This window comes from Lepisma saccharinum, chromosome 1 (genome assembly GCF_977018435.1).
Source record: "Lepisma saccharinum chromosome 1, izLepSacc3.1, whole genome shotgun sequence".
NCBI classification, from domain to species: Eukaryota; Metazoa; Arthropoda; class Insecta; order Zygentoma; family Lepismatidae; genus Lepisma; species Lepisma saccharinum.
This window is the reverse complement of record NC_139229.1, coordinates 162,065,671-162,080,372: the sequence shown is the minus strand read 5'-3', so window position 1 is coordinate 162,080,372 and position 14,702 is coordinate 162,065,671. Positions and strand designations below refer to the sequence as shown.

At 36.7% G+C, this 14,702-nt stretch overlaps 1 protein-coding gene across 7 annotated transcripts in view; it reads left to right on the top strand.

The window, feature by feature from the left end:
• The first annotated feature begins 7,473 nt into the window (after positions 1–7,473).
• Positions 7,474–14,702, top strand: part of LOC146003307 (uncharacterized) — a 54,149-nt gene continuing 46,920 nt past the window's right edge. The window contains exons 1-4 of one of the 7 annotated variants that reach the window (XM_083141611.1): positions 7,498–7,716; positions 10,999–11,100; positions 11,874–12,010; positions 12,767–12,802. In XM_083141611.1, coding sequence (XP_082997737.1) covers positions 11,992–12,010; positions 12,767–12,802 — 55 coding nt within the window. In that variant the 5' untranslated portion in view covers positions 7,498–7,716; positions 10,999–11,100; positions 11,874–11,991. The other 6 variants (XM_083141618.1, XM_083141592.1, XM_083141568.1 and 3 more) reach the window with 6 other exon arrangements.

Genomic DNA, 14,702 nt, shown 5'->3' with positions numbered 1-14,702 from the left:
AATTCCACCGGATGCAGAGCCGAGCAACAAGAATTTTCCACTCAGTTCTTCACAGTCAGCAAGGCAACGGCCCTCGCCAGCAGTGAGCGTACCTCCACTGTAACTTTCCACATGCACCTAGGGATACCCCAGGTGAACAGTTGGAGGTGCAAAGTCCACCACGTTACGGCAAAATTTCAATACCCCTGGAGATAATCAATCAATATCTCACATTATCAGCAACTCGATCGACGAGACCACGACATCTGCCAGTAAAGAAATCGCGACATTGCGAGGCGGCAACGAGCGAGCAGATCGAGAAGCAGTCCGGACTATGGAAAAGCAGAAGCTGAAGCCAGCCCGAGTCCGGAGAATCAGTGCTCCGTCAAATTAATCTGCCAAATTGCCTGCTGCCTCTTATTGCCGCCAACAATCTCTCCAGCAGGCACCCGTCTCCATCCTACCGTCGCCGACGCCAGAAGCTGAGGGCCAGAACAACAAGCAAGAGGGTGAGTAGCATTCAATGACTTAGGCTCCCAACAATCCTTCATCTGCACTATTCAGGGTAGAGGTGGTTCAGCAAGACCCTAACTAAAACGTAACTTATTTAACAGCTATGTTCCGGCGTGACATGATTCCGTGCCATACCCGACGTCAATCTACAATAAATATTGAGGTAATAAAATTTAACAGTAAACTCCTATTACTAACAATGAAGATTAACATTTGATTTGATTTTGTTGAGCAAACCAAATATTTTTTAGAATTTATGTTGAACTGAGAAATTACTGAATGTCCATGAAGATTGTTGGAGATTACGTATGTAGTCTTATGTGGTAAGTGTTGATACATCCTGGCTCTTGGCGATAAGAATATAAAATTGTTCGCATGGTCGCACGATTTTAATATTCATCAATTCGCCCATTCTTTCAGATGAGCATTTGCTTCAAGTTATTATTCCTTTCTATGCGAGAAAGTAATTGTACAAATTATTAGTTAGGTGGAAAAGTAACAGTTACAATTAGAATTCCACAATGTAAGAAGTAGTGTACAGTTATTATTAATCGAAATTGTTACTGATACTTCCAAAGATTCTACATCAGCTGCAGAACTGAAAACCAGAATAGACCAAATCCGTGAAGAACTATGAAACAGGACATTGCGTTCCAAAACAGTATTTAATATTTAACTATTATACGTAAAACGAACAAATAATTACTCTGCTGCTCGTTTACATATATTCCAGGTTTTCAAATAAATAATTTTCTGATACTATGTATAGCAGTTTCATCTGTAATTTAATTTCTGTCGTTAGTTTCCTTCCAATATTGCGAATAACTCTTTCTGATTTTTAACTTAATATAAAAATTTATTTGGTCTTAGTGTCATCGTGAAGAAATGAAACATAATTTGGAACACATTAGAATTTTGCAAGTAGAATTTAACAAGTAACTAAAATATACGGCCTTATGAAAACATTAACAAGAATAATTTTCCATGACATTAACGTTATGATTTTTGAGCATTCATTCAACAATATTCAGACAATTCAAAAATTTTGAACGGTCACTGTTACACACAAACTTCCCTGCAGAAAACTCCTTTTACTGACTTCTCTTCTATGGGGCTATTCACTGAATGTTTACTTTTCTCTGCTCCCTTGGTGCGGGCAAGAACTTTACTTCCGGTTTTCAATAGAATAATATGGAGTTCAAAGGTGTGTCTTAAAAAAAGGCGATAATCATTATGTGGCTTTTGGTTACAACACGAGGTTGGGAACAAATATTTTTTCTCGGGTATCTATACATACTTTTCAGACAGATTCGATACGGAAAAAGCAGTGAATTCAGGCAGTAAAGTGAAAAGATTGGACACAAACACAAGGGAATGTTTTACGTGTTTCGAAAATCATAATTGTGTAAGACACATGTGTTGACTGTATTTAAAAATTGAAACTGTTTATAATCATCCACAATTCCAAAAATTATAATTTAATAATTTAATGTAATCAATGTAAACTTTATTAGTATTTTCTTTACTAACTTCTAGTCTTTTTTTGAACGACACTTGCAAAAGTTAATAATAAAATTTAATAACTGTGCGTGTCAGTATTGTTTGTAACTGTTGTGCTGGACATGCACTTGAATAGCATTAATAAATAAATAATAAATTTCATTAGTTTAGTAATTATTTATTGTATAACATTTATTATTATTTCTACTTTTATTACTGGCCTTTACCCATTACAAAAATTTACGACGACGCTGTCTCTAAGCCATATGGTAAAATTAAAGGGGTTGTGTTTGACTACACAATGTCGAAAATTATACATTTTAGAATGTTGTAAAATTTAAGTATTTCAATGTTTATAATTTATGTAAGCTTTATTTCAACCTGCAGAAGTCTTTACATGAAACTGTTAGGAGATCAACATTGTCTTGGAAAAGACTACTATTTTTCCATAAATCTTCATCCAAAGGATCCGGGAAATTGCTAATCTTTTCTAGGTACCTTTGTTTCTCTATACCAATCAAAAATTTCAAGTGATCTATTTTGTTTCCAATCTTTTATATGAAAATAAGCTCGGTGAACGGAAGTTCTTTCCCCGCCCTCATTGTGTATCGATTCTTCTGACATTTTTTCTTTCAAAATCGCGATATTAAAACTCGGCGGGGCATAGGAATGCAGAATTCCATGTTCATTCTCTTAAAGGCCAAAGGATTGAGAATCGCTAGAGAGCGCTAATATTTATAAACATTTGCAAACCGTACGTACACTGAACTTCTGCAAATTTATAATCAAAATCTGGTAAAGTCACTGATAAAAGGTATAAATGTGTTCAAGTACTGCCATGAAAATAAATAAAGTGAATTGTAGTCAACGCAGCATTCGCTTTAAACGTAATTGTAAAATGTTTTCAGTTATTTTAATTACTGTCCTTACTTTGTGCATTTCATGTTTGAATTAACTATATTAAAATTTTCTTTTCTGCTTTCGAAATGTTAAAATAAATACATAATACAATACAGTGGATTTTGTATTAATATTGCGAGTTTCGACTATTACTATCTTCCAATGCTGATAAATTGGTCCTTTTTCTAATAAGAACATACAACTAAAATCTCATGATAATCAATTACGGTGCTCCACATCTACTTACTTTTTTAAAAAATCTGCCAACCAACGTGACGTCATATCCCATCAAAGAGTACCCTAATCGACCAACCTGTAATCCTGTATGTATCTATCTTGATTACGTGGAGATCTAGCAACATGGCCTTCGGTTGCCATGACAAACGGTGCTGTCACCTGTTATCGTAAAGTTGCCGCAAATAGCATAGGCGTGTGCAAGGGGGGGCGGGGGCAATTGACCCCCTAATCATGGTCGTTCGCAGATTGTTTCCAGGGAGGGACAAGCAAGGTATTTTTCCATGGGGCATATTACCCCGATGATAGCGTTGTCCCCCTCAAAAAATCACTTGAATTTGAAACTATAGCATTAATGTAAATTACTTTGACTGAAATCAAATTATACGTCTGAAATATATACTTTTAGGATGATATTCGATTTCTAAGGGGGAGGGGTGGACATCCTTGCCCCCCTTCCAGACATCCATGTTCCTACAATATTATAGTTCTTTCACATAGAAATCTAGTGTAGAGGAATCTTATCGTCGTTATTAAACGATATTATACTCTTAAATAAAATTAAGTATTTTCAAACTCATTAAAGACTAAAGTTCAAAGCAACTGTGGGGAAAGTGGGTGCAGTGGTGCAACAACAAGAACGGGGTGCAATGGGCATTGCCCTCCCTCCCCAACCTTGGACGGAGATTCATTGAGTGATATATTTTAAGTGATTAAAGTACCATCGCTGCTTTTCATCTATCTCTCAAGACTTCAGTCCGCTACTATTTGTTCGTAGACGATTGCAATTGACCGTTAGGTCACCACCATCGACAATCTAGAGCACAGAAAATGGAAATGATAAGTTTGCTTGGGTGAAAGGAATCTCCTCCCCCTTCCTAATGTGAAGGGCTCTTACATCGAATCTTGGTCTGGCGCAGCGAGGAGTGGCTTTTGGGGCTGAAGGATATTGCACCTCGAAGTCAAAAAATAGTGCCTACCAGTGGCGGCCGGCGGCAACTATGATGGGTAGTGCCAACGTGATCAAGAAAAAGAAAAAGAAAACCTCCGCAATGCCCCCCCCAACACCCCTGCTTGAGGTTGCGCCAGTGGCCAAGATGTTTATCCTCGTTTGATAACATAGAAAACAACGTGTGTTCAAGTAATAACGTACTAATCCGATTTATCTTCACTCACTAATCTATCTTTATACACTACAGGACACTTCCCTAAAAAATATAAGAATTACAAGAGGTAAGGAAAAACAAATCCTATCACCTTTTCCTCTTCCATGCACACGTATTCACTGGATGTCAAAAATATCTTTGTTATGAAAAGAAATTGTCGAAATGCCAACGGAAACTCGCATCTTCATAGAATTGTTCACTTTTATATTTTTAAAAAAGTCTGGATGGCCCTCTTGATGCATCTACTTGTTATCAAAAATGTTCATTTAACTCTACCCTTTGAGCCGCCGCTGGTGCTTACTATTATCCTTTAAACAATTTCACCAAACAGTATTATTTTAAATATGTGTGTGCGTGTAACCTTTTTTTTTTAATAAATGTTTAGAACAAAAAAATAAGGATCACGATCACTAACAAAGTACTTGGCTTTGTGATGCCTCTAATCCTCCAAAAAATAATCCTGGTTGTGCCACTGCGTTGAAGCAAGAGAAAATATTTATCATTTCTTCTGTTATTTGTCCGAGGTACAGACCACCCTGATTTAGTTTCGAGAAACACTGATATATAGCTTAAGTCGATGACAAAAAAGGGAAGGTAGGGTATTTGCTGTAAAAGCATGGTAAAAGTTAATGTATTTTACAACCGGCGGGGAGGGGGAACTAAATAACTACAGGGTGGTCCATATGTCTTGTTAACCCCATAATTTTACATAACTTGATAATAATACAACTTTATAATAATACAATATAATATAATGAAGTGTGAAGTGTAAGGTAGCCATTCATTCCATATGTCGTGTGACACCAACAATTTTACATAATTTTATATTATGATGATAACAATATAATAATTTGTAAGACGTATGGATTCAGCATCAACCAGGATGTTGTTCACGCATCCAAAAGGTCAGTATGACCACCATTATTTTCATGGCACAAAATGACAAGGCGCCATGACCTGCGTGAGATTTTACGAAGCAAATTTTTCGTGATTGTTGTCTGAAAGACTGCCCCAATAGCGTTCTTTAATTGTTCTGTTGTTTGGTATCGTTGTTGTGATACCTTTTCCTTAATAATGCCCCAGAGGGCATTGTCACAAGACGAGAGATCAGGGCTTCTGGGAGGCCAATCCAGAGGCGCCGGATGATGTACCGATCCGCGTCCTATCCACCTATTGGGATACACTTCACTTATATATTCCCTGACAGCGATGGCATAGTGGGGCGGTGCTCCATCCTGTTGAAACCAGGAACGTCCCAGGAGATTCATTCTTTGGAGCTGTGGAACAAAAAATGCCTGTTAAATGGCGAGATAGGAGTGTTGATTGACTACGCCATCGAAGAAATAGGGACCTATCAAGTGTTTAGCGGACATAGCGACCCAGAGCATCACATGTGGGGGGTTGTTTTCCAGCTCTTCGTAATAATGCGGATTTTCCTTGGACCAGAAATACACATTCCTTGCACGTGCACGTCGATATATTGCGCATTCATCGGAGAAGAAAAGGTCAGCCCGCTGCGGGAGTGTCGGAAATACCTCCAACATTCTTCCACATGCTGCATGTCGCCTACGCATGTCATCATCACTGAGCTCGTTGACGCTTGCTCGTTTAAAGGATTTCAATCCAAGATCCTTCTTCATGTGTCGTAACATTGTTGTTTTCGGGATTCCAAGCTCAGCAGACCGTTTGCGCAGTGACTTCTGTGGTGATCGAAGCACAGATGCCTCCACTCCTGCACATGTGTTCTGTCTTTTGGTTGGTGCACCAGGCCTCGGATGTCTTTGATACATTCCAACATAAACAGTTTCTTTTCCCAACGCAGTATTGTCACTTTTGGTGGTGAATTTTTTTGGAATCGTCTTGACTACCATGCTAAAGGTCCCGGGTTCGATCCCCGGCCGGTTCAAATCCGGGAACTTTTCTAACGTTGGAAGCGGCCCCGGCGCCCACCCAGCGTCGAATAACATGGGTACCTGGGGGAAACCCTGGGGGGTAAAGGCGGTCAGGGGCGTGGTGCTGATCACATCACCCCCACTCACGACCGGATCAAGAAAGTGTGGGGCGTTACCCCCACACCCCCTATACGCCTTCATGGCGTGGTGCTAAGCACAGGGGAACACTTTACCTTTTTACCTTTTTTACCTTTACCTTGTGAAATCTCGTCGCACATACATGGTCTTGCAGTATGTGGACGTTCATGGGCCCAAACACTGACAACAAGGCGCTCTTCTACATTGTAGGAGCTTGTGTCAGCCATCTCTACAAAAGAAACACTGAATTAGAGATAACAAGATATTGATTCGGGGGGGGGGGGGTAACAAGACATATGGACCACCCTGTATTGTGCGTCCATCCCACTGACATCATCTCGATAATTTTCTTCGTACTAGTTTACTATCCTTCGGACAGATTTCTTCATTTCTATAGAAGAAACTACTTACCGTAATAAGTTCCTGTAGCATTGTCTAACATCTGGAAGATGTTTTGTGTGATGTGGGAATGTTTCATAGCTGAAATTCAACCATTGACGCATAGCCCCACGAACCATTTCCGATATGGTTAGGTTAGGTAGGGTCACAATAGGATACAATAGTTAAAAATTTGTTTCGAAAAAAATATGCGTAGCCGCACACACCATTCTCGCATAGCCCCACGAACCATTGACACATAGCCCCACAAACCATTTGCGGAAACGTACGTTCTTCAGTTACAAAAACACTTTTTTTTTAAAAAAAAAAAAAAATTGATCAAAAAAATGTGAATACACGTTAAAAAATGATCCACGAAGCAGATAGGGAAGTACAAATGTCAAAAATTGACGAAACTCAGAAGTTATATGTGTCCGAAGGATAGTAAGCCACTGCCTGGTAGATAAGGTTTAGCATAGTGCGGGGCCAAAAGTGTTAAAAAGTGTGGGACAAGTGACATCCCTAATCGCCGCCAGCAATACTTACAAACACACACAGAGACAGACATTATTGTTCGTTCTTTTGTGTATATTTGAAGTCTAACCTAATTGCTTATCCTTGCTGTCATGACAAAACCCCTCCCTAGCGGACATTTTTGGTGGTGGGATTTTTTTACAAGTTTGTTGGTGGGGGAAATTCCCTTCAAGATTTCGATGCACAGTATACTACGGCATATCAACGGAAATATAGATGGATAAAAAATAAAGAAGATACGCGCATGTTGAAGTTAGTCTGTGTGCTATGTTTAACTTGTTGAATGTATAGTATATTTGTAAACAGTTTTATTATAATTAACGTAAATTGCTTGAATGAAGTTTTCTCCACTTTAATGTAAAATTACATTATTATCTTCCATTGTGCCTTATACAAACGGAATAATTTTAATCTTTCCCAGCCGTAGAGAATTAATACGGAATCCACAGGTAGATTCAATCAGTTTGAAACAGCAATGATTGGTAAAGTGTCTTAAGTTTATTGACATACTTTTATCGAAATATTTGTTGTTGCTGATATTTATTATGTTGTATTTTACTATTGTTATTTGTTACTTGAACGTTGGCACAGATGCTGCACAGGATTTTGCAAAAATAAATTTATTTCGAATCGGAACTTAATTTTTCGGTAAATTTCTCGTATCGGACAAACGGATTTCTTCAAATTTACAGGAGAAATTATTTACCGAATGCAGTTTCTTTATACTTGTGGAAGTTCGGGGAAGTGTTTTCTCGCATCGTTCATTGAATTTTGCCGGAAAATCATATATTTTTCGATATAAATGTGTGACCGATGCACGAAAGCTCTTGCATCCATTTACTTCCAGGTGGATGTAGCCTGTGTGTGATGACGTAATCACGGTCAATCCCGGTCAGTGTTTCCAAACACATGTTTTTGTAACTGAAGAAGGTACGTTTCCGCAAATGGTTTGTGGGGCTATGTGTCAATGGTTCGTGGGGCTATGCGAGAATGGTATGTGGGGCTACGCATATTTTTTTCGAAACCAATTTTTAACTATTGTAACCTATAAGTGACCCTACCTAACCTAACCTTACCGGAAATGGTTTGTTGGGCTCTGTATGAATGGTTCGTGGAGCTATGCGTCAATGGTTTGTGGAGCTACGTAGGTATTTTGGGGTGCAGTTAGGTGGAAACACTGCCTGCAGAGTACGGTAGTGAAACTGTGACCGCCATTTTGCGTCTTCATAACTTTCAACATGATTTCATTTTGTGACAAGATTATTTGTATAGTGCAAATTTCATAAATTAATTAAGCATTTTGTGTGAGAACATTCTAAGTCCTTTTTCCTCACATTTTAAATTTGAATTATTTACTTTATTTAAGATTACATGAGTTTTGCTAAGGAACTTTGCATGCAACAGGTGGGAAATTACGCAGGATTCTGCTGTGAAATTGACACATCAACAACAATGTGGAACTATCACTCAGTTTGAGTGTCTATAGTGTCCAGCATGCTTGTGCGTTTACTCTATTTTAGTATTTCCTCTTTCAAACCCACAGTGAATTAAGGAAAACAAATTGTATATTATGATTATGTGATAGAGTAGAGGAAGAAACATGGGAATACTGCAGTCTCCATGCACCTGAATGAGCCAACCCAAAAAGCGTAACTTATACACTATTCAGAGCCAGTCTATCAATAAATAGACACCTTTGTTTCCCTTCGGATGAGTCAAGTAGAAGTTGAAAATATTCTGTTTTGAATATGGCACTGTTATATAAACAGGATTAGCTTTTTTTTCATATGCCTATAAACATGTGTGCTACCTCATACTGCATTGATGTGGCTGGAAGTTGCAGTGTTACATATTTATACTAATGCGTAACCAACGTTCAAAATAATATGTGTGGGTTGGGGGTGAAGGTTAAAGGCCAGGTGACTCAAGCATTTTTCCAGGGCATCCCGATTGAGTAGCTCCAAATCCCCTTTTTTCTGATTACATAAACATGACTATTTGTTTTTAAAAGAGTTGATTTTGTGTAGACAAAACTTTATTGAAGTTACTGCTGCATGATATAATAAGTATACTGCAAAATCAAGTATCAATTTATACCAGGAGGCTACTGTTTTTGATTGATTGATTGAATTGTTGTTTTAAGTCCACTTTATGCACAGTAAGGCTAATTGGGACACGACCTACAGCTTAACATGGTATCCGAACCACTATGTGCCACCACCAGGTATTGAACCCAGGACCCCTTGATTACAAGGTGGCGATGCTACCACTACCCCATCGGATCAACACAGTAAACACATTCTTTGAAATGATGATATCTTATTATTTATCCTCATTAAAACCGTAAATATATATACAGGTCATGTTTTTTATTGGCCGAAGGTGGAGAGTAGAGGGATCAGAATAGAAAGTTGAGGCGGGGGTGACAGGGTGGGCAGTTTTATCTCCAGCCATCCCTGTATATATGTGTGAGCATGTGTGTAGATATTAAACTCCCATAAAGGATTGTGGGAATAAGTATGATAAACCAAATATGATAATCAAATTCTCAGTCATAAGTAAAGTATTATGTTGTATAATTACATAACCACAATGTAGCGAATATTTTGTCCAGATAATAAAGTTCGATGTGCACTGATATAGAGGGATAGACAAGACTAAAAATAATTCAGGAGCCAGCATTTTTTTCCCAAATACCGGCTAAGAAAGCAATGAATCCAACTTAGATAACCTATGAAATGTGATCGTAAAACATTTACTTTATTAATTTATACAAGATTGGATTAATAACTTGGCACCCTGTATTTTTGTACTGTTTATGAGAGCTAGTAATTGTACTATCAATTACAATTTTTCAAAGATTAACTCAAGTGTGCTTATTCTCTCAACTATTGATAAGAAGAAACGTGCCCCCCCCCTTGCAAACTGAAATAAATATGTATTTTTTTTTTGCTTAGCTTTGGCCCCCCCAAATCTTTCAAGAAATTGGGACCTATGCATGTAGTTTAATGATTGATTTGTTTTATTTTACTTCACTTTTTGTTCCACTTTTGACTAATTTGCAAAGATGGGGATGAGTGATGATATGATGACATTTATGAGTGGACACTCGCAAACATCCATGCCCAGATCGGGATTCGAACCTGGGATCCCTGGGCATGTAGATTAAGAAACAGCATCTGGAGTGCATGTGAAAAGTCTGTTGTACATCTCTCCTCTGTTGCGTTTATGATACTTTACAATTAAAATAATAATAATGATAAAAGTAATGGTTCCCTTAATTTCGTGAGCCCAGAAATCGTCATTAGAGAGATTGAGGACACACAATGAAAGAGGAAAGCTCACTTTCAATAATTAGTAGCTGAACAATTTATGTTGTAGCAAAAACACAGCTTCCATCTTAAATACCTGTTCCATATTTATATACAGTCAGTGGAAAATATAATACACACTTAATCTTGAATCTGCTTTTGATTTATAACTAAATAGAAAAAAACAACAACAAATGTCCCTATTTCGTGTTTTCAAATTATTTTGATATTGTTGACAGTGTGAAATGCACCAAATAATTTGAATGTCATTACATATAATGCATTTGATATTTCATTATAAGCATATGAACTTCAATGCTCATTGTGATAAATGTGTTATAGCATTTTGTGCAGTTTCATTCTCAAAATGTAGTCATATCTGCTTATACAGTTCTAATTGTGGGAGTTTTATTTTTATGGTCTCATAGTTATACTTTCTGTCTTTATTTCCAGACATGTAACTAAATACTTTTCTCATCTACAAATGTGAGAATACATCAGGGAATAATTGTAATTTTTGAGTGAATATGGCCAAGGACAGTGAGAATTGTGATGGTAAGATAATTATTCCATACATTTTTAAAAGTAATCTTAAGATTAATTTTAAGAGCAGCGTGCACATAGAACATGCAAGTAATATATACACACACAGTACTTCATGTAAATAGCATACATTTCTATTTTATATGTTATTATTTCTGGATGCTAATCTTTTCATTATACACACATGTGTTCTACATAACATGAATCAGCTAGGTACTGTCCTGGGTTGATGATGATTCTCACAGAGATAAATGCATTTCCCCAACATCGTGGGGGCCTTCAGAATTGAAAATTTGTCCAATTTCCATAATATAATAATGAGAATAAAAACTCTTACAATTGAAGACATACAATATATTGCTTGTGAGAAACACAACAATCACATAAACCAAACAAGATATTGATGTTCCTTTTCAATAATAATGAAACCATGTGATAGGCTAGGCATGCAAAAATCATAGTACCATACGTCAGTCTCTTAAAGTCAAAAGAACAATTCAGTTTTAGAATATGCATTTATTATAGTAATTAGCACATTATTTTGTGACATTGTTTTATTTTTTAATGTATTGTCATCGCAGGCAACAGTTGCCACTTTAAAGGATGTAATGTGTAGATTTGATTCCACATTTCAAATCTGCATTCAAATATGAACAATTTGTTCCCAGTAATGTTATATACCAGTTTTTCTTGTATGTACGCATTGCTTGCATTGTAGAATTATATTCCTGTAGTTTACGGTTATTACAGGCGTAAGAAAACAGTTTTTCGTTGTGATGTTTCAGGAGAACACACACTTCCTTCATCAGACATTTATACAGGAATATAATTTTATATACTTCAGAGGTTATAGAGATCTAAATATTGAAACCAAAATACTAAATTTAACCCACCAGAAGCAAGATGGATATTCCACATTTGAGTAAGAGAGCATTTTGATGTTTAAATTAGTATAAAATGTAGTCAGTATTGTCTTGTACGTTGAATCGGTAGGTGTGTAAATACTTGAAAAGATGGTAACAACTTCTAGTAAAATATTAAGAGAACAGGATCAATACCATCAAGATGTCAACACTGGCATGCACTATTTTGTGGCAACAGTGCATCTACATTGTGGAAATCTGCTTGGAAGCAATAGTAATAGACTTCGGTCTCGAAGGCCAGAAAATAGTTTTAGTACATTTAGTGTGTTCATTTTGGCTCTGGGCCGAGATACTGCGTGACATGGCACAGATGCTGGCATTTTCGTCCCGTAAGGTCTCGCTTATTTACACACACACATACACATATCTTCAGCATGTAGACAATTATATTTATATTGCATGAGTACTTCACTTGTGCTATAAGAGTTATTCACGAGCTATCTCGACCCAGAGTCAAAATGAATGCACTGTATATACATACATTGTATATTAGTAATAGAACAATGATGAATCAGGATTAGATTAAATTCTTGAAGGAGAATAAGACTCAAATCCAGATCCTTCGTGTCGAGGTCATGGGTCAACCACCTAGCATGTTTGGCCACCAAGACAGTGGGACTTTAAACACCAAAATCTTGATTAATGGCATAGGGGCTAAAATACATTACTAACACACTATATTTCAGACATAATGTAAAAGTATTATGTTTTTACCTTTTTAAAAGAAATCGGTAATGCTGTTATTTTATTTGCAGATAAGGTGAATGAGGAAGCTACAGCTCCTGCGGAAAGTATGTTTTCTTCTTCTTTTACTTGTAATTTGCATGTATTAGAGGGAGGTGAAGCATGAAGCATACTTCATGGATTTGTTAAAAGAAATGAATAGTTTGTATAGAATGTCCCAAAAGTCACAAACTCTGTTTGTTTGTTTAATAACAATCAGTTATTTTTTTTGTTTTAAGGACTTGCTCATTGAGATACAGTTTTTATAATTCTATATCATGTAGAAATTTATATGGAGCAAACCAGGTGTTTTGTTTTTTATTAAATCCTAAATCTGTGAAATTTTATATCTGGTGACATCAATATAACATGTGGCACATTTGATGTGTGTGGGAATAGAGATTTGATTACTTTGGGCCACATGCCTGATGAAACCACAAGATGGATGCTAGAATCAATTTCTCATTTTTTAAAAGCAGTGGAAATAACTAAATAAGTTAACGAAAAGTTCTTCACAAGTCTTTGTTACCATATTCAAATCACTAACCTGTAAAAATGAAATTGAAACGTTGTACCTCTTGTACCTCATTTGGTGAGTTCAAGAAGGTTCATTGTTTTCATTTTTATGAATTTATTATTTTCTTCCACACATCTATTAAGTCAGTTTTTTTTTTCTTCTTCAGAGAAACAGTCAATCTTTTGTAATGAATAATCTCTTTCTAAAATCACAGTAAAATATTTGGTGTGAGAATGAAATTAAAAAATAAGATTCCTTGAATTTTTTTTAAAGTCTACCAAGTTCAGCAAATGGCCACATATAATTGATCATGACATTTGAAAAAATCACTATACAGGGTGTCATTTTAATGGCACCCACGGACCACAGAAACGTATAGAGGACATCAAAACAAACAACTTTTCTCAGTAACATTTTTCTCGTTGGTGCATCGTTTCGGCGCTACAGTCGTTCAAAAAAGCCCGTTTTGCCACCTGAATGCTGGCAACCACACACAAGATTTGATTGCATTTGTGACGTCATATCCTGTCGTGAAGCGATGCATTCCAGGGTTGCCAGGAACACACATATTCTGTGAAAAATGACATAGCTACAATCAGCCACATCATTATGTACTGTAAAACAAAACAAAAAAACGTTCTCTATCCTAACAGGAAGTAAACAAACAATACAAAAAATGGTAGAAAGAAAATAGAATTCAAGTGGAAGTGGTCACATCAAATTTTGTCTCAGCTTACATGTCAAATATTTGCAAATTTAGTTGTCAAGTTGGCATCTACAATTTGGCTATCCACTTCGTCCTTCTGATACTAGTTGTCTGTGACACACTGAACAGATGACAAAATAGAAATGAAAGAACTAAAAATTGACAAAAATGGTTGAAAATACAGGGATATAACTAGTAGTAATTCAAGCTCTCCGACGACTCTATATGCACCGTTTACACATAATAGTTTGCAACTGTGAACGGGGCAGTATATTCTCTACTTATTCATATTCAGATTGTTACTGTGGTTGTACGTATTTTAGCCGTAATGTAACAAGTAAAAACGTGAACCTCGGATACTTCCATTATCAGCACAAAAGTACCACAAGGCATCTACACACAAACCTGTAGATATCAACCTTGCAACGAGATTTGCAAATATTTGACATGTAGCTGGGCATAAACAGCCACATGTAAGCTGTAAGTCCAATAAAATTTATTGTTGTTGATATTTGACATGTAGTCTGAGACAAAATCCGATATTGACACTTCATTTTGAATACGTTTTTACAATTTCTCATATCGTTGGTTCACTTCCCCCTTCCCCTGAGATGACTGCTGATCTTCTGGCTGGTAGGCTATGATGTTCGGTCTATTGGACGCGTTTCTCGCTTCGTTTTAAGCTAATAATGTTGTTGGTAGTTTGGTTATTTTTCACAAAATTTGTGTGTTCCTTGCAACCCTG